Below are 26156 nucleotides of genomic sequence, written 5' to 3' on the forward strand. Positions count from 1 at the left end.
CACGCGCCGTCCCTCGAATCTGTCGCGGGGATAGTCGCGCTACCCTTTGCCATCAACAGAATATTACCAGAACCAACCGGAGAGCAGGGATCGGTATCAACGATATTTTCAGCAATATTTTCAGCTTTGATTAACAATTATTTTGATAATCAGTAATCAACTTCGAGAAATTTATTATTAATTGATTAATCAGTAATCAAGATCAACAATTTTTTAATTGCTCGGTTAATCAGTAATCAAAATGAACATTTTCTTAATTACTCGATTAATCAGTAATCAAAATAAACAATTTTTCAATTCACTATTTAAATTATTTTTTTATCAGTCATAAAAAATCCTACTTCAACTAATTTTATTAGAAAAATATTGCGTTGAATTAATTTTTTTCTGTATATAATTGGTGCTGTACGCTGATAACTACTTAAATAATCAAGAAAATAATCCAGAAAAAAATCAACTAAATAATCAAGGAACATCTGACACTGATTACTGAGTGATGAAATAATTGAAAAATTTTTCGGTCTGATTACTGATTAATCAAGTAATTAAAATTATTACGTTCTGATTACTGATTAATCAAGTAACAAAAATATTTTATATTATAATTACTGATTAATCGAATAATTAAAAAATGTTTCACTTTGATTACTGATTACTGGAGTAATTGAAAAATTGTTTATTGTGATTACTGATTAATCGAGTAATTGAGAAATTGTTCTTTTTGATTACTGATTAACCGAGCAATTGAAAAATTGCTTATCTTGATTACTGATTAATCAATTAATCGGGAATTATTTTTTCCTGTTAAATAAATAATTAAATACTCAAGTAATATTAATTTATTATTAATATTTTGCCGATCCCTGCCGGAGAGCCCGAGGGAGAAGAAAAAATCCTTCATGTCTCACGCTTATTCGCGACTCGTACGGAAGCTGTCTCGCTACCCTCAAGAAAATGCCGTCCACAATGCCCACCCCAAGATCTCAGATACGCAAATCACCTGTTTCTATATGATCGTTGCTGTCCTGAAAACTTGACACAGAGATCATTCGCTAGTGAGTGATTTGTCGAGTTACGAGAGCAGCAATAGAACGATAGTATCGAAAAAGTCACTGCCGCCTGCTCGCTGGCTATAATTAATTGTCACGAGGGAGATTGATACTCGAGAGCCGCCATCAGAGTTATCGAGTTTCGCGCTGAAATTATACGGTTGTAGCAGGTTTCACTGGATACGACCGATATTCCGAATCGCTTTGCCGGGCTTCCCCTAGCCGCCCCCTCGCTGCGCTCCTTCAACCCCCTGTCCCATCGGGAACCGGGACCGGTCGGTAGAATATCGTAGTTTTGTTCCGTCGCTGTCATAAATATCGCATTGCCGACGTTAAGCAGGCACAATTAAAACCCTGTGCCGGCTGCTATACGCGCGAGCGCGCGCGCGCGTACAGTCCTCCATTGGCGGATTTTGCCGATTTGTTCGGCCGTTATCGTAAATATCGGGGGTGCGGCGGCCCATTATTATGCGGCATAATTGGATGTTGATAGATTTTGCCGTTTTGCTCCGTCGTTAATCACAAATAGCGCGCGCCGCCAGCGTCGCACAATGTAACGGAAATTGGATCCGTGTCGGTTAGATTTTGCAGTCTTGCCGGGTCGTTAATCATCGACGTCGGCTGGCACGCGGACGCCCGTAAAACGGAAGCTCGTAGAATTCGTTAACCCTCATTATCCGATACAAATTAGGGGCCACGGCGCGCTTCGGCAGGTGCAGCGTGTAATAAAGCAAACAGGAATGGGAAAGCGCGCGGGTAGCAGGGCGCGGGCGCAAGAACTCGCTGTAAAATCTGGCTTTTTCAGCCTTTGTAGTAACTCGTCTAACTGCTAACAAGCCCAAAACTTCTCTCTCCCTCTCTCTCGTGCCTGTCGAAGTAGAACACTTTCGGAGAGCTCTTATCCTCCTCTCTCTTTTTCTCTCTCTATCTCTCTTTCCCTCTCTGCCTGCCGCTTCTTTTCTGCTGCACCTTCTTCTTCTTCTCTTTCTCCGTCTTTTTTTTAACGAAGAGGAAGAAGTCGACGGAAGTTCCGGCAACTCCAGAGGCAAGCGGAGTCCATTTTTCATCTCCTCAAGTTGCTCTTACGGAGGATAATGGCAGACAGAACGGCTACGAGACGACCAATCTTTGCGCCCGTGTCCCTCTTAATCATGCTTCATATTAATAATATTTCGTACAAGGCCATTGTATATATTGCACACTCATGTTGCAAAACGTACTTAAAAATTTCATGCGAAAAGAGTACAAATGCTATCTTCTACTTCTACTTCAATTCTACTTTTTTACAAATTTCTCATTCGCGTTGAAAGAGATTTTCTAGGTCAACGCTAGTAAAACGCCTGAAATAAATAATTAAACGGTTCATTTTCGTTCCTCTGAGATCTGATTCAATTCAAATTTGAGTTCCTCAAAAATGCACCGTGCTTCAATAATTTTGCAGCGACAATTAGTGATTTCTCAAACAACGTTTGTACGCGTGACGTTAATTGTGCGCCGATAATCAATGAACGCCTCGTATCGAATTTATGTAACTTATGTTTCTCTCTCTCTCTCTCTCTCTGTACATGTGCAAGTGCATGTGCGTGTAATACCGCGCGCGAGTGCTTACATAGTGCAGTAAACTGTAGTCGTATCCCGGACGATCGTCGAGGGGTCAAGAGTCTACAAAGAGGCTAGGTTGGCTAGGTGCAGCGAGATTGCTTTTGCCGGACGCGTAAGGACGTTCTTTGGACGCGACAAGTCGATTCCTCCTGTGGACCGGCAGTTCTCTGTAAGCGTGAGATTATTGGTCTTGCTCGCGCCTTTATCTCTGCCGGAAGAACCGCATAAGCCCACTCGATAAGGAGACGCTCGCCCGTAGTTTCCGGCGTTTTGCTGTCGCTGTGGATTATTTCTTACAAGCTGCGCAAAAATCTTACGGAGTAGGAAAATTGCGTTCTAAAAATACCGTTCGCTTGAAATCTCTAAATAATAATTATATAACATTGTATTGTTTAATATCTTATTTTCTTCAACTGAGTAATTTTTAAGATGTATATTTTGATGTATTAATTTTTTACATTAAAAAGCTGGACATATATTTTGGAGGATATAAATTCCTTAAAAGAAGAAAGACTCTTTCTCCCTTTTTCCGATATCAACCGCAATTTTCAGATACTAAATTTCTTCAGCGTGTTTAGCAACGCCCCTCAAATTGGATAACGTTAGTGTTGTAGGGATTAGCACGTTAGGAGTCACGTTACAGAGACAGGTCGGGACGCCCGTAGGAAGGGGATGAAGGGCGCGACCGAGAACGTCGGGGACGAACGAGGTGGAAGAAGTGTCGGTCGCATAGGGACGATATCGATCTACACGCTTTTCCCGCGTCGTCGCACGGCGCAGATTTATGCTAATGGTCCTGGAAGGTCGGCTACCTGCTCCACCCTCTCGATTCGATAACCGTGAGATCGCGTTACTCGTCGGAACGACAAGGGACGATGATGAGGGCCGGTTCGCGTAATTCGCCGTAATGACTCGGCCGGCTGTTTCGGAACTGTCCCGTTTAGTCCTCGCGACCGACAGGGAGGGTCGGATCGATGTACGCACGCGTGTACGCACGTACGCGTGCGATACACGCGGCTCTGACGCGGGGGTGGATCCTAGACTACTTGGGTGAGAGAAAGACAGAGGATAGACACAGAGAAGAGAGAGAGAGAGAGAGAGAGAGAGAGAGAGAGAGAGAATGAGGTGGTATGCGATAGCCGGGCGGCCAGCGATGATTTATGTAGGTCGAGCAGGTGCAATTTGTATCGCGTCAGTTTTTACTGGCCGGGACGAAGCCACGCCGGCTAGCTGAGTTATTGCCCGGGCAAGAGTCGTCAAGCTCCTGGAGCGAATGGAGTGCACCGACTTGCCGAGTTACAAGAGGAACGAAGGGGATGATCCAGCGCGTCGCGCGCTGGATCGTCGAGGGCGGATTTGAATTTCAGATTTCAGGTAAAATCGGGGTAGGATGAGGAGTTCTTATTGTCTCAGGTCTACAGGAGTTATTCGAGAGAAAGAACTTTTTTTAATTAATTTATTCTTATATAATATATACACATACACCTATATACAGGGTGAGGCATCTAAAACAGGCCACCTGAATATCTCGGCTGTTATTGGTGATAGAAAAAAATGTGTCAGACCAAACTTGCATGGTTTCGAGGGACGCATAATTTGTTCTAAATAATTTTTTCTTAGGTGGACGCGTAGAGGTCATATGAAGGTCAACTTCGTTTTTTTAAATGGTATGATATGTTTTTTACGTACCATCTAGTAGAGCGTTTGAAGATGCGCACATTGATCTACGGGTCAAAATCATTCAAGGTCACTGAAGGCTAAAATTTCTAAGTGCTATAACTTTTTCATTTCTGAATTTACGGTATTTTCAATAGCAGAGAACTCTAGGCAATATAAAGTAAATTATTTTCCCTTGCAGTTTCCCTTCAGTGACCTTGAATGATTTTGACCCGTAGATCAATGTGCGCATCTTTAAACGCTCTACTAGATGGTACGTAAAAAAACATATCATACTATTTAAAAAAACGAAGTTGACCTTCATATGACCTCTACGCGTCCACCTAATAAAAAACTATTTAGAACAAATTATGTGTCCCTCGAAGCCATGCAAGTTTGGTCTGACACATTTTTTTCTATCACTAATAACAGCCGGGATATTCAGGTAGCCTGTTTCAGGTGCCTCACCCTGTATACTTATATACTCTGCAGAATATGATCAGTAGAACAATGTGAGGAAAGAAGCAGGGTTCTCAGGATTGAAGAATGTTATGTAATGGACATACAAAGTTATTCTGCAATTGCTGGCTTAAAAACGAAATCAATGAAAATTAGTTTTAAATCATAAGAACAAACACGGGGAATTGCCCCCTGCGTTTAACGGGAGTTTACCGTGTTGTCCAAAGACATTAAAAATTTTGAAAGTTGCGCTCGTATTTACCTTCCTGTGGCGTGCAGGAAGCACGTCGTATTCTGCAGTTGAAAAATGTCGCCGAGTTTTCTATTTAATCTCCACCTACGTCCCCGAAAGTTAGCCTTAGAAGCAGCAACTTTAGGAATACCCGGCCAGTGCGAGTTCTAGGGATAGGCTAGGCTACTCGATGAGGCGACGCGACATCGTGTAAATTCATTTCCTCGGAGTTCATCCTATCTTGGATTTAACCGAGCGTCGTGACGGGAATGTCGAGGCTTTTGCTCGGTCCCCGTCTCTCTTCGCTCAGTCATCTCTCCTTCTCTCTCTCTCTCTCTCTTTCTTCGTGAGCAAGTTCGCGGTGAGCTCGAGAGACCGGATGGGACGACGGTCGCTTTTGGCTCGCAGCCCCGTTGTTTAAAGGAGCCGGAGCGGTTGAAACGAGACCCGGGTCGGACAATATTACCAGCCATCGAGTCGAGTGCTCGCGGTAGTAATGTTGCGCTAATTCGTAGCCTCTCTCTCTCTTTGTTTGTCTGTCTTTCTCTCTAGATCTCTCTCTACTCTCCTCTTTTCAGCCAGGGAAACGTAATATTACTGTTTGCTGCAAGAGTGCTTCTGGCAGAGCGTTTGAATCGCGTTATTCTCGCGAGAGCGTTCCAGTCTCGCGGAGAACGCGCGCAATTGCTTTCCGTACCGTCAATTAGTTCGTCTTTCTAAGCGGAGCCGAAATGCGTGTAATAATGATCCGCTATTTGGTGAACCGTTTGGTGAATTGATAACAATTGATGTAGGGATCATTAGATGATTAGGTTCGCGTGAATCCGCACGAATCGGTTTGCGCAAATAGAATATTGTTGTCCGCTGGATGTGTTTGCACGAGGCACGTTTCGATTTAATGACTCGCATCGTCCGAAGTTTCCGTTCGGCACAATTTGTTATTGACAATGCCATGCTATTCTACCAATGACGCGCATCAGGCAATACACGCATATCAAACTACCATTTAAATATCAATGTATTTTATAAATATAACAAATGCGGCCGCGGGGAGATGAATGGATAAGTATCGTTTGACGTTCGCCGCTGGTACCGTTCGTCGCCCTAACGCGAAATCACGTGCTTAATTTCAACGGCGCAAGTACTTTTAATTAATTTGCAATCGATCGGCGCGTCCCTCGGAATTAATGCGCGCGCGTGAGCCGCGCACGCCGGACACGTTGGCATTCATGAGTCGGATAATGTAACAGTTGGACGCGCGATATAACTTCGCCGCGACAATTCTACAGATCCAAATACGGCGGGCATTGTCACGATCGCGAAATCGACTTTGGAAATTTACGGCTCCGCGGGAACCAATACAACCGCAGGCTATTGACTCGGCGTAGCGGTCCGTTTCGCGCGTATCTGCAATAGAATCACCCTCGGTGCCACCGCCACCCTCCTCTCGTTCATTGAGTCCCTCACCGTGATAAGAGCCGTGAATGGCGATGCGCGGAGGGTGAAACGGCGAGCGCCTCGCCGCCGCCGCGGTGGATGCGGCAGTTGAATCAGAAATAGAAATCGCTACGAGATCGTTATGAAAGCGCTTTGGCTCGTAGAGTCTGCTGGAAATAATGGAACGGGAATCCCGCGATTGCGACGTGCGCGCGTTCTTACTTTCGGCCGCCTTCGCTTTCTCACGTCATTGCACCCGCGTTTCCTCGACTGCATCGGTACACTGCAGCCGCGAAGCGCTTCGTGCGGACTTTCAGGGATCTTGCGATTTTCCACCCTCGGATCCGGGGTAGTTCTTGCATCGATCTTGCAAATTTGACTGCATTCTTCGAGCCATTTTTAGTCTCGAAGCTCTTTTCCAGTCGAAAATATCATCTTTCTATATCATGCATGTCTCATCAGTAAATTTCCGATTATCGAATGTACCAGCAGCGACTCTGATAAATTTAATCTCAGCAGTGTCAGCGGTTAAAACCGATCGTTGTTAATAAATCAGCAGCTTGACCTATCGATTCGCCGAGCGCCGAACTAAGACGCCAGTCGGAGAAAAGGCGAGAATATATAGTCGCGACGCAAAACGCCGGACGGAATCCGCCGTTGGACAACGATGTCTTCGAGAACAATTGATTGTTTCAAGGAATCTCGTTCGTTTACGAGCCCACCCGGTGCAACCCCCGTCCCTTTCGCCCAGCTCCCTCCTGTCGCCCTTTACGGTTCGTTGCCGTGGGCCGTCTCATTGAATACACGCGGGGACAATGTAGTCTGCACAATACTGGTGTCAGCCGGAAATGACGCCTACGCGGAGGCACTACGTGCAAGCCCCGCGAATTGGCGATGTTAATGCACCCGACGACTCCAACACAAATACACGCGCAGACGCCTCTGCTGTCTGCCGCTAAGCGAGACGCGCGAAATTATTGGCAGCGCGTGATACGCGCCTTGCGCTTGCCAGCGTTCGAAATTCGGAGGTGCGAGTGGATAGCTACCCTTGACGCGTGTTTTGTTCCCTTCCCTCTGCACCCTGTACCCTCTTTCGAGAGACAGATCAATTTCCAGACTGGCGACAGTCCGCGGTACATTACTGTAGAGTTAGTTGATTATTTTAAAACTCACAAAAAAAGGGAGAGGGAGAGAGAAGGAGAGATTACTATTAATAATTTTTACACAATAAAATTTTAAATTTAAAAAGAAATTAATAATTCTTTATATTTATAATATTACATAGTGTTAATATGATTACATTCCAGTATTATTACAGCAACTCTCGCACAACGGAATTTGAGATCTCAAGTACGATAATACGCTCATAATGCCTCCTTCAAACGGTGCCTTCGTTTCTTGCCACAAGTGGTACGTATTGAATTCGCTTTCGTTGGTACATTCCTAGCGAGATCGTTGCCTCCGGTTCTCGTATCGATCTCTCGGGCCAAGACAAACTAGCTGGCCGATCAAGGTTTTAAGAGAAGTGAACGTCGCGCCGAAGTGGGCCACGAAAACAAACGCGGGGTCAACGCGAGATTCTCGCGCGCAACAAACTGTTGCTACTCCATCGGCGAGGGGATTCCTACCGGTCGTATTTGCTCGCGATGGGGATGCATCTGTGCGATAAAGCGGCTTCCGGGGGAGCCGTGGCCAGCGACGTCAGGATGAAAAATACACGACGACGCGGGACACGAAAGCGGACGCGAGTGCTCGTGGCGTGCTCGAGACGACATTCCACGAGACGGAGAATCAGACGGAACAGTGTTCTCTGTGCAAGTAGACGACCGTACGATAGTAAAAGCTAATGGGAAGAGACATGCCGGATATCCGACGTCGCGACGTCAATAATATCTCGAGTCATAAGACACTTTTGAGAAACCGGCAGACACGATCAATATCTTGCTCGCGCGCACTCCCTAAAACTTCGAAGGATTAACTTCCGCTCGTAGTTTCTTGTGCAAGCTCAGGGAACGTTGGAACATTCTCACCGTGCTATGATATTAACCATATAATGTGGGACAGAAAATAAAAGAGAGAAAAGCAAGAAAGAACGCGCGAAGGCGGCGAAAGGGGCAGAGCAAAGATCGCAACGACGCAAAGAAGAAGAGACGACATCTCTCGGGACGCGATCGGGTGCCCCGAAGCGAACGATATTGCTCCTTCTCAGTGGGAGATGCTTCGGGAGATGCCGTACAACCCACCTCCCCCTTCCTCCGCGCGTATCCCGGCGGCTTCCGGTACGGATATGGCAGGAAAACGGATAAAAAGATTGCACGAGCAAATACGCGACCGTGGCGGCCGGTCGAACTTGCCAATGCGAGCACAGATAAAAATCTTCCGCTCGCCTTTAAGTGGTAAACGGGAGACGGGATTCGCGACGCCGCTGATCGATCGGTGGACCGATTCGATCCGTCAATCTCCGTTGCCTCGTGACACGAAGTTCATTGCGCACGGCCGAGTTTCTACGTGAAATAACAATTTGACGTTAATGGCCCGACAATCCCGCGGGATGAACGAAGGAACTAGGACACGAAGGGGGAAGTCTCCCTTCCACAGGATTTCATCGCGCGCGTGATAAGTTTTATTAGGAGACGCGATATTTGTTATCGCAACGGTTATCGCAATCGCTGCCGGAGCTCGATAAAGTTTTAATGGCAGAGAAAATACGTCTAACAATGTTACAAGATGGTAGCAAGACACAAGACATTTTCAAGTTATACCCTTCGCTGGGGAAGAAAACCATTTCTCGTTTCCGATACGTCTTGTATATTTCGGAACAAATAAGGATACAGAGTATCGCGCAGTTTCTCGCCGCCGCCGCGGAGAATGCGGCCTCCGCTCGCGCTCGGACGCGTTTCTCTTCTTTACCGGACGTCCGTTTGTTGCGGGAGATTTATGGAATTTATCTTCTCTAACCGTGAGAAAAGGAGAGAAAAGAAAGAGGGAGCTTTTTTGGCGATAGATTTCTTATCAATAACGACGCCGACGAAGAACGTGCGCGCCCGTTATTTTGATATCGAGAAGCTTGGATTACATTTCCTACGCTCGGCTGATGCGATTCTCCACGATACATACCGTAAGGCTCTTAAGGTATACGTTACACGACGCAAAGAATATCGAGAATCTCTCCTCGAAATTTCTTACCGTCGATACCGACGCGCTGACGTAAATTTTTAATATCTCACGAGAGAGAAAGAGAAAATCTCTCGTGCCGGATGCCACGAAATCCACAGTGGGGCGTAATGGTCCCGGTTCGATATGTCGAAAGACCGGAGGAGGACACGCTGTTGCGCCCGCTCTGTGTCTCGGTAAATTTATATCGCGCTCGACTAAGGCTCGTATATTCTCGCGGGATCAGAGAGGGGCACCAGCCGCGGCGGTAGCACGGTCTCCGCAGCATCCTGCGAATCCTTAGGATTTATGAAAGGTCGTTCCCGCCGTTCCAATCTCGCTCGTCGGGTCGCGGAACGTCCGGGATGGTTGATCACGTCGTTTCCGCGCTGACCACTCGGTAGATCCGAGTCAAGAGCGAATTCCGGTCATTAATAATCGCTTCCGGCCTCCGGCTGACGAAGTAAGCCGGAAGGAGAGACATAGGGAATTAAGACGCTTAAATCGCAAGCCTAAATCCGGAGATTGCACATCGCGTTGAAATATAGGAATGTAGGAGGTTGGATTGCCCGACTGTTTTTATGGGAAATTTACAAGCATCGAAAGTTACTGCGAGTTTGCCGTCATCGCGGGGAAAACTGACGCTTCGCACGATTTACTCGAGCGGATGAGCGCCTCGATAACTTTCGCACGGATATCCGATGAAATGGTACCTCCGCGAAAAATTATATCTGAAGAATGTATATCCATGGGAAATAATTCTCTAGGGATTCGCGTGTATATATGATATACACGCGCGTATACGAACATCTCATATGATTTTAATCGTAAAATGTTAACGTAATCTCTCTCCCCCGCTTTGATAACTCCAGTGTTTTTTTATATTGCTCGTCCAACGACGTTTTTATCGTCGGATAACCGACGACCGTTGGGATTTACGTCGGTCCGAGCTTCGAGGGGGACGATATTTCGCTTTCGTATGCGCGCGCGAACGTTGACAAGACGTATCTTTTGATCCACCCTTGCACTCGAAAACGCAAAAAAAGATGGAAAGAGGGTGGATGGCAAGCACGCGAGGATGGGAGAGGGAGATGTCTTTTACGCTTTGCCTAATACGTATGCGTGGTATGGTGCTTTGGCAGGACGAGGAGACGCTTTGGAGGATGAGGGACGGGATGAGGGGGTAAAAGAAATATTATCCCGACATCGTCGTGTCGACGACCGTGCGCGCTTTCAGAGGCGAGGCGGGATCACGTCGTAAGTTACAAACGCGCGACTGCCAGCCCAGAGTCGCGTTTCGCTTTTGTGCGATCAAAGTGCGGAATAAATAGTACAGGTTTCCCATGGAAATGATCCCGGTTATCGTTCAACCGACAGAACTTTGAGATATTTTGCCGCGATTGAGTCGACACGCACGAGCGATTTACATCTCTGAATACGCGCGTTTATCCCCGCAGCATGTGTCGAATTAACAAATCAGAAATTGTGTCCGATAAATCAAAGACATGAAAAACGTAAATATTTGCTTTCTCAAAGAGAGACAGAGAGAGGAGGGGGAGATGCGATTTCTTAATAATCCTATTAATTGTTAAGAATTATTATTCAACTTGCTCCGACTCTAAAATTACTATATGTTAGTCACACACATATACACACTTCAAATTTAATAATAAATTTCCGGAGAAATCTCGCGCAGATGTCAGTCTGCTTTCGGCATTTCCAGCCTTTGCCGTCGGTCTCAGAGCCGCTCGCTGCGAGGCCCGGTTTAGAGGTTCTGATCAAAGTGACGTTCCGGCCGCCCTAGTTTCTGCGGAGAAGGCAATCGTCCCGCGATTTACGTCTGTGTGCGCGATCGGGCCGGAAGGTATCTCCCTCAGGACGTTTACATCGCGAAGCGACAAGCGTCGCCGGCGACGGTGTTACTTTGGCGATCGCGTCACCACGAGAGACAGGCGGATGGATGGGGAAAGCTGCGGAGCAGAGACGAGCATGAGCGGGAAATACCTCGCGCAATAAGGGTGAGGGTGGAAGTGGGAAAGAGAGAGATAGAGGCTGAATGGGGTGCCAGGGGACAGGGAGGCGCACTCGCGCAGTGAAAAATATATGTACACGAGGAACGCGCGCGAGGGAGAAGTAAAGAGAGGAAAAGAGAGAAAGAGAGATATCGGTTATTCCCAGGTGCACTCGCGTCGGATCTCGCTTGCGATGTGAGCGTCGAGACTCAGGAGCAGTCGGGGCAGACGAGGGAGGCCTGGTATCGAATTTGTGTCGTAGTTACCAGAGGAAGGCGTCCCGACGCCTTCTTCCGGCGCCCGCCGGGCTGCGGAGGAGGGTGCGCATTCCCTGCCCGGCGACAATCCGTTTCGCCAGACAGCCGCTGGGAATTTGGGAAATCGCTGTGGAACAGCCGTCATTTATTAGCGGAGCCTGCAGAACCCGTCCTCCCGCTCACCCGCCCGCGCGCGTACGCGGACGCTTTATTGCGAACGATTAGAGGGGAATTAGCTTAATTCGCCGTAATGAGCGCGGTTTCATAATTCATAAGCACTTTGCGGCCGTTCGCGTGGAAATACAATTGTCATTTTTAGATTTAGGTGCGCTCCGCGTTATCATGAGAGAAGATTTCGCTTTCTCCATTCGGACAGATCGTCCTAGTTCCGAGGACACAGTTTAGCGCCAGCGCCGCGGATGTTATTATCATGAACGATTAATTGACGTCTTGACACTGATGCCACGCGGTGATTGTCAAGACGTAGGAATCGACGAACGTTCGCGACGACAACCGACCGATCGCGCGATCGAGATTTTCCCCGCGCGACTGTCTGCTCTCGTTTTTATGCAGAGGTCGTGCCTCAAACTACAGCCCTTCGTCGTCGTCTTTGGTCACATCCCCGTCACGATCGCGGCTGGCCCTGAATTTAAAGTTACGCCACTGGCCGCTCGGACGGGCGAAACGGTCAACGATGGGGGGTGGGAGGGCTTCGAATGAGGGAGTGTGGGTGACGGAAAGGGGGCAGGAGGGCGACGGCTGGAAAGAGAAGTAATGAGAGAGGATCCGAGCGGGGCAGAGTGACGGGAAAGGGGTGGGTCGTTCGAGAGGGCAAGGCGAAACCGTGAGCCATCGACCCGGAGAGTTGGGCGAGCTCTCGGGCTCGTTATACACTCTCTCGTTCTCCTGTGGCAGGATGCACATCTCCGTGCAGCTGCAGAGGCGGGTTGCGGGAGACGGATGGAGAGAAAGAGAGAAAGACAGACAGTGTGGGGGGGAGACAGAGAGAGAGAAAAGGCCACGTTCACCACAGGGGCGCAGCCCGTCGGCGAGTGTACCGCGTCGAACCGCCCCCGCGATGGACGTTGAATTACTTGTACTTACGGTGGTGCACGCGATACGACGGACCATTCTGAAAAAAACGTCAAAGTGCACGCTGATCGCAAACCCTTTTAAATTCCCAGGCACGACTGCGCGCGGATTCGCGCGCGAAATTTACCGGCGCGGCGCGAACAATTACCCCGACTTTAGGGACAGGCTCGATGATGGCGCAGCACAGCATAAAATTAGGAAAATTAATTAGGTCAGTAATTCATCGGCGGCCTGTACAATAATCCTCTACGAGGCATGCGTTATAACAATGCAAATTATTTTCGGAGTTATTCATCGCGAGATAAAACGATTAATATTAAATCGAGCTTCGAGGCAATTTTTCATTCGGTTCGCAATCACGGTGCTCGTTGTCACTGGAAAGGACGGACATCTTCGTCGCGGGAATCGGGGAAAAAAGGAGCCCGTGACGATGTTACTCAAATGGAAGAGCCTTGTAAAGCCGATACAAGCGAATTCGCGTTACACGTTGCTAATGGGTGAAATAATGACGGAGCGGCGGGTGCTCTCAGTCTTAGCAATCCCGTGGGTGGCGGCGGCCGCGGTACACACCACTTTCCAGCGCGAGTTTCCTAATGAAAGATTCACAACTAGGAGCAAGATAGGAGTCTGAGCGCGGCGCCGACGAGCTCAGACGAGGGCGATGTATCGCCGTGGCGTCGCGTTTCGTCCAATTTGCGATCTCGAGGTGAGTGGCGCGATGCGCGCGACTCAAAGCGTCGCCAAAATGACGTAGACGAGGGGTGGCAGGAAGTAGGACAGGAGGAGGAGGGGGAGAGAGAGGAGGGAAAAGCTCTCGGGAAGAGTGGAGAACTGTTTTTCGTATTTTATCAAAAACGTCGTCCATTTTTCAAGCCTGGCTTGACGAGAGAGAGGGAAGGAAGGAGGAAGGGTAAAACAGAGATAGGATGAGAGACGCAGCCGTCTAGCGTAGTAGTGCGCCGCTCTCGGTGGCGGTGGTATGAATATTAAATGGCGGAGGCGAAGCTCGGCGAGGCAAGCGAGGAGCGAAGGCAAGGAGCGCGAGCAAGGGTAGAAGAAAGACTCGGGAAGGAGAGAGGATGGTGGACGAGGGTGCCTCCTACGCTACGCCGGACGTCGTCGTTTCTCGTGACGGAAAAGAAAGATCTGCGAGGTCCCCATTGAAGCGATCCCGACGAGCTTCGATTCTTGTGGGAGTAGTGTCTTCAAGATCGCACTAGCAGACTTTCCTTTTTTTATTTATTTGCCTTTGACTTTTTGTGATAAAAGTGCAATTTGCGTAAGCTCTGAAATTGCAATGCATGTACTTCACTTGTATGTGCCTAATATATCTAACCGACGTCGAGAACAATAAACAGATCAGCTTCCATAAATCGCAGACGCATTTCCGCTGAAAAGAGGATATAAAGATCCTTGAAATATTTGTCTGCAGTCGAGACAGAAAGGATGCAATTTTGCCGTCCGGTCGTGTCATTTTTCTCTCCGCAATCACCGCTCCGATATCGTTCGGGAACGTGGAATTCACGTCGTTCACGACGCATAAACTCGTGTCTGCCCGATGAGAGAACAGGGAAGGAACAACCATTCCCCTCGCTCCTCCACCTTCTTGAGAGAGGAGTCGGAGGAGGGAGGGGGTTAATGGATATCGAGCGACTCGTGCCGGCTTCGTCTGCCACGGTCGCTGCTCCTTCTCCAGCTTCTTTCGAGGAGCCGTCGAAGAGAAGACGCGCGCGAGAGGATAGACTGATGGACTGATTTATCCCCCATCGCGGATAATGGTAGCGGTACGTGCGGATCGCGATAAGGGCCCATTCTCACGCAACGCCGGGCGTCGCGACGCGTGGCAACGATGCGACAATATTAGTTTCCAATGTCACGACACTCCCATGCGGAGACGACGTCGTGGATTTCAATTCTTCAAGCGGACGAACAATCGATACGAATTTCGAAGCGGATTTCGCTGGCAGCAGCGTTGTTTGTAGAAATGCTCGCAGGGACCTTTCAATCTGCCAGTGCTGGAGCGACATCGATTTCCGAGCTATTGATTTAATGTTACGGTAACACACCACGCTACTACCCCATTTTGCAGAAAAAATGTGGTGTCTCTGGAACGCTTGTAAAATCCAGCTCGAAATTATCCTAATTGCGTTAAAATCCTCCCCGGTTCTTCTCATCTCGCGATAAAAAGCGGTAACGTTCAGACGTCACGGGCCAGCGCAATATCTAGAAATGCAAATAAAGTTCCATTTTCATAAAATTGTTGAGTACCGCAGTTTTCCATCAGGCCGCCTACGTAAATGTCGTAACGTAACACCGTAAAAAAATAGAAGTTAGGTGGAGCGTTATAAAATAGCGCGCAACACGACGAAACAATGTGTTATTTATTACCGCGAGATACGAGCTATTTCGGTGCATTAGGATAATCCACGATTCAACTTGTTACTTCCTGGCGTACAATTTATCACACGCGGGTATTTAGAGATATCTGCTGGACGTACCGGAAGGTGAATTCCGCTATAATCCTGAAGGCATATTTACTTTCAAGAGATATAATGGATTACATGGAACGCGTTTGCAACGCGACCGCGACTTTGCTTCGCATTGTATTTACACATTTGTAGTGATATAATAAATATCACGTAACAAAAACAGGGCTGTCACATTTTTAAACAAATATTTTGCAATTAACACGAGCATGCGCGCGCGAGAGAGAGAAAGAGACAGAGAAAGCACGGTCCGATTTCAGTTACGCGCATCCAGAACTTGACGTATACCGAAATACATGGAACAACTCGGTAAGCAATGCTTCAACCATTCATTTCCATGGATAATGGGATCCTTAAAGAGTCCTCTTTCAACGCCCTTTTAGACGCCGGTGAGTTTCTCTAAATGACATTAAGGCGCACCGCGAATTTCAATTTCCCCCTAAGAAAATCGCTCTAATCAGTTTCCCCCTGAGGAGAATCGATAACTTCTAACATCAATTTCCCTCCGTAACTCCGTCGAGATCTTAATAATGCCATTTAATCATCCCTTCACGTCCTCGCCCGTCCCTCCATCCCTGTCAATTCAATAAAAATTAGTAATCCGACTGAATTCAGATAAAGCTCGTAAAAGCTTCAAATCTTGACTTTCCTCTCACGTCATGATTCGAAGCGCGGATTTCGCTTTAATGGAATTTTCGATTCATCCTTTATTATTGCGAACATCGAAGATTAAAAATTAGCAAGATACAGACAAAAATCCACTTTCTGTCAACCCTCAAGCACATTGATTAATTCCGTTGACGATCGAGGCGCGTAACTATTTCGATCAGAATTGCGAGCGATCCCGCAGTACCCTTGCGTTGGTCGCGTTAATCGCGTATAATTATTTAACCGGCGGTAAGCCGATCGGCTACCGGCATTTCCGATCTTCGATTGAACGAGCGAGCGGATAGATGACACGTCCATTCATTCAGCGCGATTAAAGTACCCCTACGGCGTTCGCGCGCGCTGTACAACTAAGCGTGCATAAACACGTTTATCCCGGAATAATTCAGCAGTTAATAGCGCAACGCCCGACGCGCGCGAGCTAATTTCCCCGCTAAAGGGAGTCGCTAAATAGCGCGCGTACATACGAGGGCGGGCCTCGCGAAGTGCATCTCTCGCGAGTCAATGATGACCGACGGTGGTATTTCTACGTTCGAATCTATGACTAACGGATGCATCGTGCGCGGTAATGGAATTGTTTAAATTAATTGGATATTAGCGGCGTGTTCGTGACGTGTTTGTCGAATCTGAGCGCTCAAACTTGCGCACGATATTCGAGACCGTATACACCCGAGACCCGGTTTCGTGTCCCGTAGAGCACGCTGAGCGTATTATAATATTTATATCGCAAAAGTGGCTCATGACGGAGTTTTCGAAGCGCATTGCGTCGCTGTGCACGAAAACGCTTTTAATTCCGCGTGCTCTCCTTATAACTCGCCTGATATCACGGGCGAACGATGCCGTTGTGAGAAGGTAATGGATTCATTACCCATGCAAATTTGCCGGTGCGTTATGAACGTTACGTCTTAACTACGCTCCTCGCGCTCGCCCGCACAATTGTGGAAAATTTCGTTGGCTCGAGACCGCGGCTCGAATCAGCGCTCGTAACTTCGACGTGAATTATGGACGTGCAACGAGCGCGGGCTCTATCTCACTGCGCATCTCGTGTTTTGCAAATTCCTTCGGAATTGCACTGTGACTTGCGATTAGGAATTTTACTACCCGTGAGAGCGGTACGAGAACGTTACACTTCACGATCGCTTTACGAACAGATATTCTTACGTGACACACTTTCAAGCAGTAATGCCCTTAATGTGCCGGGCTTAAATTGCACGCGCGACTATGCCATTGACAAACGAAATGCCGCGAAAGCACGCGAGGGACGGCGTGCACGCGCCTTTTGTCGTGTCGAGGGCGCCGATGAAAAGCAATCTCGGCGAATGAGAGTAAACGGTCGGTCCACTCGTCGTGCCAACTGGCGTGCCCGTTTAAAGACGCGGAGGGCTTTAAAGAGGGTTCGATCGATGATGCGAGACTCGGGGTGGAGGAAGGTGGCTCGGTCCGGTGATTTTTCTGACGAGAGGCCTCGGAGTCCTGGCCGCGTGTAAAACCGCTCGTTCAATGCGAGCCTTAATTTACGATCGCGTATAAATCGCGGCGTATAAATTCAAAGCTCGAGCCCAGCTCCGGGTTTTGCGCGCGGTGTGAAAAACCGTCGCGCTCTCTCGCTCTATCTCTGTCTCTCTCTTTGTTTGCCGCGTGATGACGCACAACTCGTGCGAATTGATTTTCCCGATTTTGCGGTAATTTGCGCGGCAAGAAGAGCTCACGTTTATGCAAATCGCATTACGCTCACGTTACGCGATCCTTAATAACGACACGAGAATCGTTACGCGTTTTTAGTAAATAGCGACTCGATGTAGTTAGACATGAAACCTCGCGTTCGTCTTTCCTTATATTCCTTTTGTATTTGAAAATATATTTTTATAAATTATTGTTAACATAGAGATGATGTTGCGCAACAATAGATAACATTTAAGTAAAAGAAATAATGACTTCGGAAAAGTAATCTATGAGAGAAGAAAGCCGACGTATGGCGAAAGTGGAGGACCGCGACTTTGCAAATCTATCGGAGGCTTGAATCCGCTGTCGTCGATTCCAAGTTGCCGCAAGTTCGTGGCAGGCATTGAAGTACGCCGCGGAGGGTGTCCGGGACCCCGTAACCCCGAAAGTTTGATCGGAGTAAAACCGCGGCTGATCGCTCCCGCCGCAGAATCGGCCGGTCTTCTTCGCACTCTTTTTCGCCGCAGAGAATCAAGGCACATTGAAAGCAGAGTTATTAAATTTGCGTTGTCGACCACCGCGTTCGAGTGAGGGAGGCAGGGGAGGCGGATTGTCCCTGGGACAGAACCCAGAGCTCCCCCCGTGTTTGCGAGTGTCATCAAGCAAACGATCGAGCGGCGGCACGACGATGAGCGGGTAATAAAGAAAAACCGGCATCGGTGGGGGTGTCGTACAAGGGAGGCAAGTGGAAGGCAAGGCGAATGATGGAGAGAGAGGGATTTCATTATGACTCGGGACAAAATCCTCTCGAAGCGAATCTCACGGGAAGAAAATATATATAGAGATATATCAGCCAAGTTGGCTATATAGCTCGCCAGGTACAATCTGAAATAATCCAGTGGCGACGGCGGAAATGATTTCAATTGTAAATGTCTGCGCGCAAAACTTGCGGTGCACCGCGAAGGAGAAACTGCGAGCGCTCCGTGCGCAGAATTCCCGCGCCGGACTCCGCAGCTTGACGTACCTTAAGGGGGGAGCCTGCTTTAGAACGTTGAAAATAAGGTATAATTTTACGAATTTTTTGGAGAAACTATACAGCGGATCATTATAAAATTTTGATGCATTTATTAGTACATGTTTAAAGATAAAAAAATTATTTTTTGATTTGAATATATCGCCTGTAGAGGTCGTCCTGGAGGCATCTTAGTGCAGCCGGCATTGTAAATTCGTGAGCATTCTCCTGCCTCCAAATTTCATCCAAACTGAAAAATTGAAATATTTTCTCGTTATTTATGAATTCCCATCGTCGATGAACCTTTAATATTCATAAAAACATTAAGTTAAACAATTATTTTTGCATGAAAAAGTTCAAAAACTTTGCCTAAAAATCGTACTTTTGTGTTCTAAGCTCCACCATTTTGGCACTTTTCAACTTTTTTCTTCTCTCTTTGGTTCATCGACGATGGGAATTCATAAATAACGAGAACATATTTCAATTTTCAGTTTAGACGAAATTTGGAGGCAGGAGAATGCTCACCAATTTGCAATGCCGGCGACGCGGCTGCACTAAGATTTCTCCAGGACGACCTCTACGAGCGATGTATTCAAATAAAAAAATAATTTTTTTATCTTTAAACATGTACTAATAAATGCATCAAAGTTTTATAATGACCCGCTGTATAGTTTCTCCAAAAACAATTCGTAAAATATACCTTATTTTCAGCGTTCTAAAGCAGGCTCCCCCCTTAATCGCTTTTTCACGAGTTTGCGGCCCGATCGGGAGTCCACGGTACTCACGCTGCCAAGTGAATTCTCGCCACCGCCACCGCCAGTTTTTGACGTGTTACTTAGCGCTTATCGCTGCCCGGGATGACGGCAACGTTAAATCCGCTTCACGAAAAGACGGCGATTCTTTAGTGTGAGAAAAATAGATCTCTTGTGCAATGTGTGCTCCAGTTTACCTACTTAGTATTTAAAATCGGTCTTGATACGTACGGTAATCTGTTATGAAAGATATTTTAAAGATAATCAAATTATTTTACTTGAGTTTTAAACCGCGCTCTAGATTTCTCCCATCCACAACGAAGCGTTGATATCGTTCGACGAAACTATCGAGTAGTGTGCTATTACTTGAAGCACCGGATAAAAAATTCCGATATTCGCGTCCTTTTCAATCTGAGCTTTCCTACTCGTGACACGTATGATCGACAGATTACAAACGGATCGCATAAATCCATCACGTATATACATCATCATCTCGGTGTACATATCGGTCACTAAAGCCCTTCTTCGCGCCTCCGGCATTCCAATAACACGTGCGAGATCGCGGGAACGTAAACGGCAGAGCCGTGAGATTGAAAGCCTCACACGATCCTCCACTTCGCTCGCGGAAATAGGGGTGAGTGCCGGGAAGTTTGGAAAGTATAGAAAGACGAGATATGTAGGGAGGCAGAGAGAGAGAGAGAGAGAGAGGAAGAGAGGAAGAGAAAGAAGAGAGGCAGCACACGTACGATGAACGTCGTAACTCGCGAAGGAACCGGAGGTTTCATGGTTAGCAGCCCTCTCCAGCCCTTGTCTCCTTTCATCTTTCATCGCGGACTCGCGTGCGCGGCACCGGTCTCACGGCAATACGAATCAGTTTCCTCAAGTTTATATTCATAACGAATAAATTATTCAGCCTGCTGCCGGGATTCGAGTCCGCCGGGATGTGTAGGCCCGTCACGTCGTTCCGCATTATCCACCTAATCGGAGAACGTGCCGGCGAAAAAGCCCGTTCGGTCCCGCGCGCCTGCTCGCCGCTCGATAAAGCTCACTTCGATTTTAATGGTCACTTTTGTCGCCGGCACGCTAAGCGCGGATTGAAAGTTACTTTCCGCTTTATTATTATATGTTTAGTTCTTCCGCAGTTTTTGCGCAGTATCGTATAAATATCTCTCTCTAATACGTAATCGATTTTGCAAACTGCATCGCTTGAGGAATCATTCAGCCCTTATGAAAAAATAAAAATAAGACGACGCGCTCACTTGGCGAGCGAATTACTCTCTCATAAATTGATAAATCTTCACGTTTCGTTTGCTGAATGCTTTGCGACGTGATGCTCTCACTTCTTCCGGAGAGCCGCCACTCCGCATTTTAAAAACGGATTACTCGTTCTCAAACGGATGGCAAAGGGTTAACGGTGAGGCGCACTGAACGCAGAGTCGAATGAACGCGGAGAAATATCAGCTTCGGCGCGAAGCTGGAAAAACCCGCGCGCTGTCGCTGCCACCGACAGCGTTCCCAGCGTTCCCGAGCGAGAAATAATTAGCAGGTTTCGTTAGTCGACACGTATATCTGTGCGCGCGTTGCAACGAGCGGCGCTTTGAACGCGCATCCCGGAAGCGAATATCGCGCCTTTGTCTCGGTTCCGAAAACTGTGACCTGCCGTCCTACGATCCGAATTAAAAGCGCGACGTGGACGTTATTTGCGTGAAACGCCGACCGAATCGAGGCGGCGCTAATTATGATTAATTGAACATTCTCTTTCGCGGAGTTGGCACCGTAGTTGACTAGAAGGAAATTAGCTACGGTCGGATACTGGTGCATTAATCATCCGATTAACGCAATTTAAGATCGAGAAAAGGAAAATCTCTAAAATTACAGGAAAGCTGAATTAAAAACTTCGTGCGACAGGTGCGACAGGAGGGTTCATTTCTGTTCGCTGAATCTTTCAGTCGATTTTTTAAGATGATCGGTGCTCGCCGTGCTTCTGATACATTATTAAAAAGGCATTACGTATCTGGTCGCACTTCGAGGAACCTCTAGAGGATCGACATTTACGTCTCGTCTAGTAGGACTTTCGATCATCTCGGTATCACCGTTTGCATTTCAACGTTTGTCGTCCAGCGATGACCCTAATTATAATTTCTCGATTCATCGAGTTTACTCGACGTATCTGTCAAATCTTTTGCGTTTACGGGCCTTGACAAGGCATCGCGTCCAAAACGGATAACGTCGAGGCTGCTCCGAACAGTTCAGCCACTTATCTCTAATTTCGCGAGATATGTTCCTGCTGGCCGACAAAGCCGTGATTAAAGGTTTACTTAGTCATTAAAATATTCCATTAACGCCGACGCGTCTCCTACATTCGCGTTCACGGGGTGAGCAAGAGAGAGAGAGAGAGAGGAGAGAGAGGACAGAGACAGAGGTAAAGGGAGAGAAAGGATGTTGCTCGATGGAAGCGAAGGAGAGGAGCCTTATTAAGGGTGGCTCTTCCGCCTGCCTGAGCGCTTAAATTTCAGAACGTCGTTCTACGAAACACGGACGACATCGTTAAGGCACGGCCGTCGAGATTAAAGGCTTTCCCGGATTCGAGAGATTTCAAGTCCGGGATTGTCCGCAATTAGTGCGGAACGAAGCAAGGGGCAGGGCGATGACGACGACGACGAAAACGACGCCGAGCTCCTTCAGGAAACTACAGAAAGCTTCCTTGCACGGCTACGGAAGAAAGCAGGAACGTTAACGAGAGGAATCTTAAGATGCGTCGCGATCGTTATCGATCTCTCTCCGCGCTCTTCCGCCTCGGGGACCGGCGCCGTTGTCGGTTGTTTGAAAGATGATTGCACTCGCTGCCGTCGTCAGACAGACAAACGTACAGCAGACAGACGTCGGGACGCTCGTAATTGATAGTTTTTCCAGCTTGTACGCGTCTCGAGTTTACTTGTCTTTACGTATCATTAAGGGAGTTATTACGGGACGGACAATACGGTCGACTTTCGCGATTAATTGCTGTCCGTAAGCGAGATAAATGAGACTGGCTTTTTACGGTAATCCCATGGTAATCTACACGGTATCTTGTGGTATAACGAACGACTTTTTGTTGACCCAAATAATTGCGTTTCGAGAGCGTCCCGTCAAAAGTGTCGTGAAGACCACAGTTTAATGATCAATACCATGGGATGAATAATTTCGTGGGATACGTCTCTCTCTCTTCCTCGCTTTGTGAAAGTTAAACAAGTCGTATCGTTTTTTTCCATTACATTATATTATTCGGACACAAAAACCGTAAAAGAATTATTCGGACTTACTTTTATATATTTATATTGCATAGCAAACGAGAAAAATACCCCCGGGTTATTATTTTTGAATCTCTCGCTTACTCTACATCCGACGCGCTCGTTCCAAAATAACGTAACATGTCTGCCATTTTTTTCTGTATGAAGCGTCTCCTTCAAAAAGAGGAGGACGAGGAACATCGAGCGAGAGAAAGAATTACTTTTCTTACGAGAAGATGAAAGAGAATGACTTACAAAAGAGTATTTCGATTTGTGGAATAAGGTATCAAATCGATACGTTTTATTCGGTGGAAACTTCTCGCGATACGTATTTCCTGCATCTGAATCGCGTGATTACTGTCCCGTGCGTCGCGGAAAGGGCGGAAAATCCGCGTCCGCAGGTCTCACTCGGTTTCCCTTCGATCGCGTGACGGGCTCGTTAGCGCGCAGTTTCGGGAATTAGATTTTCGCGAGGGTGTCACGTGCTCTCGCGGCCGTTCCATCTCGTTCCCAGCGAAACTTTTCGAGGCTAGCCGCACGCGCTATACAGAGCTGTACGGGGAGAGTAAATGCGGACGAGCGAGCGTACTTTGCCGTGTCACACGCGCGTTTACACGCTGAGCGCGGGAAGTTGGACGGTCGCGCGTTGAAATTGTTTCCACGGGAAAATAGCCACGTCGGACGTCGCATGCGATAGCGGACGTAACGCGTCGCGTCGCGACGCGACGCGACGTCCGGAACTTTCGCGCGAACAAATTTACGCGCGATACACTTCGATCGCTTCAATTACACGCCGGGACGTCGCGTCGCACGCTGAATAGGCGTGATTTTTTTTAAAAGCGGCCGAGCATTCTTTTCTCTCTCTCTCTCTCTTTCTCTTTCTCTTGCATCCAGGTCGCACCCTCGCGGATTGCGCGCGCGACGAACCGTAGTAAAGAGCAAATCCGAGATGGAAATTGTCGCGCGATCACTTGGCGCGAGTTGGCCGCGCGCAAGTACAGAACTTTCAAGTTTACCGTGCCGGAGACGCGCGGTGTTCCAAACTCGCGTCCAAGTCCGAACGCGGTAAATGAAATTTACGGTGCGCGCTTCGTTCGGAAGAGAGCCGCGCGCTCGCGGGTCAACGTATATCTGGATAGCAAAATGATCCCAAAATGGAAGTTCGATTGGCCTGAATTCTAAGGGGATGAGTTTTATCCGTCGTGTCTGTCGCATCCGAGAGATACGATCTACTGAGAAGTTTTTTTTAATCAAGGGACACAGCACCTCGTCGCGACGGCAGGAGCGTTCTCACCCTTCGCGAAATTTCCGCCGTAAAACATCTATCCGGCGGCGATTCCGCCGCGTTCCCCGAGTGAGGGTACGTATAAATCTCGCCGAAAAAAAGCTCGTATCCTCTCTTGAGCGAAGACCTAATCGAAAACGGGCAGGACCGTCGTCGGAATGGAGCGACGGGACCATTGAACGCACATTTTTCCGTTGACTATTATATATCGGGGCAGCGAACGAGCGGGGAAATCCTGTCGTCGCCGTTACTGCGAGATAAAACCTCGTGAAAAGGTCAAAATCTCGGGTATGGATCCAGTAGCACATATATAACATAATCCGATATCTTGTAAGAGAGTTCGAAAATGTGATCGTCTAAATGTGATTCACTGCTCCTTGCAGGCCGCGAGTCGCTAAAGTCAATTTTGATTAGCCGAACTTCCTGCCCGCTTTTACACAAATTTACATGAAACTACAATCTAGAGGGAAACAGAGAACGAGTGAGCCAGTGAACTCGGGCCCAACTGATTGAAATTGACGACGGAATTGTTATCAGTCTGGAAAAGGCTTATTTTACGGTACGTCCGCCTACATCCTACTTTTTCCACTGCTTCGCGACACAGATCCAATTCGTAACGCCTGTGGTCGAAAGAGGAGTCACGGGGATGGGTAGGAAATTTACCTGCGAAGATTAGGCAGCGGGCCAGCATCCTTCGATCCTGTGGTCGAATCCCACGCTCGGCCACCGAACGACCCGGTGTCTAACTCGCAGCGAGGAACGATGATGCACGTTACTCCGATCCTCGTGATCTACCGCCGTCGTTCTCGCCGTTGCCGTCGCCGTCGTCGTCCTCGTCACCGTGCACGACGCGCCGCGCAGAAACGTGGCAGTGCTCTTGCTGACGGACGACGAGGACGAGCAGCGTGTTGTCACGGTGTCGGCGAGGATGCTGTCGCGAGTGCACGCGGTGCATACGCGGCGCGCGGCCAGTCTAAAAGCCGGCTGCGAGCGTTCGGATATCTCGGCGAGGAGCGCACCGCCGGGGGATGCGATGGACGGGGTGTCCGGGATCACGGGGTACCGAGGGGTTGAGAGAACGAGTGAGAGAAAGAGGGAGAGAGAGGAGGGCACAGATAAGTAGACCCGAGAGCGGAAGAGGTCCGGCGGAAAACGCGACGCGCGTCTACTACCCTCGCGACGAGAGTCTTTGGCCTCCGGCACCGCCGGCCACGACTGATCGCGCCGGGTAACCCCCTCCCCCGCGAGCGTAGGGGCGCATGCGTGTCCACCCTTTCCGCGCTCTCCCTTCGCCTACTGGGCACGGGGTGGTTGCCCCTCTTCGTGGAGTCCCTCGCGCGCGAGCGCCGGCTTCCGCCGTGAGGGCGTTGGGTGATGAGGGTGGATGGGTGGTTGGCGGATGAGTAGGTGGATGCTGGTACAGGTGCCAGGACGGAGGGAAAAGAGGACTCACTCTCGCACACGCATGACGGGGTAGCGTTCTCAAACAGCAGACGTGATTTAGCCATTTACCGGGGGCGATGCTTAGAGAATATTAGAAGGTACGAGAGATGAAGAAAGTGAAAGAGAGGCGCGTCAATGATTTTTCTTATTAGTACAAGTGGCAGAAGTGCTGCAGAAGCGTCAGTAAAAACAGTTATGATTGATCAATCGCTACTTTCTATATTAGATAAGCAAGCGGAAGAAAATTCATTATCCGTGATCTCTGAGATTTCCTTCGTCCATATCTATATGATAGACTCCAGATATCGTGACGTCTCCTCCCCGACAGCCACTCATTCCCGCGAGCTGATTTCCGTTGAGGAGCTTAGCAGATAGGCAGACGGATAGGTACAGGTTCGCCTCGCGCGAAGAACGGAAGGGAAAACGCACTCGCAGACGCGGAGCTCATCACCCCGAGGAGATAGCGTTCTCCAATGCGGGATTCAACCGTTCACTTGGAGTGGTACTTTTGCACAGCGGCTAGAGAATGTTACTTAGCAAGAGGCAGCAGTGATTCAATTTTCCCGTTGCAGATAGCCTTAGGACCCGTTACGTCAACAGCAACTGCTACTGCCCGTTATCTCCGAGTAGTT

The 26156-nt window shown here is 48.2% G+C and overlaps 1 protein-coding gene across 9 annotated transcripts in view; it reads right to left on the reverse strand.

Moving 5' to 3' along the window:
- The window catches only part of LOC105275687 (Down syndrome cell adhesion molecule-like protein Dscam2), a 98384-nt gene extending 73092 nt beyond the window's left edge, over window positions 1-25292 (reverse strand). For all 9 annotated transcript variants that reach the window (XR_003406866.1, XM_026971588.1, XM_026971587.1 and 6 more), the window contains exon 1: window positions 24745-25292. Coding sequence is in view for 8 of the 9 variants with exons in the window: in XM_026971588.1 (XP_026827389.1) it covers window positions 24745-24772 (28 nt within the window). In the remaining variant the exon portion in view is untranslated. The remainder of the gene's footprint in view (window positions 1-24744) is intronic.
- Between the last annotated feature and the right edge of the window lie 864 nt (window positions 25293-26156).

This window comes from Ooceraea biroi, chromosome 8 (assembly GCF_003672135.1).
Source record: "Ooceraea biroi isolate clonal line C1 chromosome 8, Obir_v5.4, whole genome shotgun sequence".
NCBI lineage: Eukaryota > Metazoa > Arthropoda > Insecta > Hymenoptera > Formicidae > Ooceraea > Ooceraea biroi.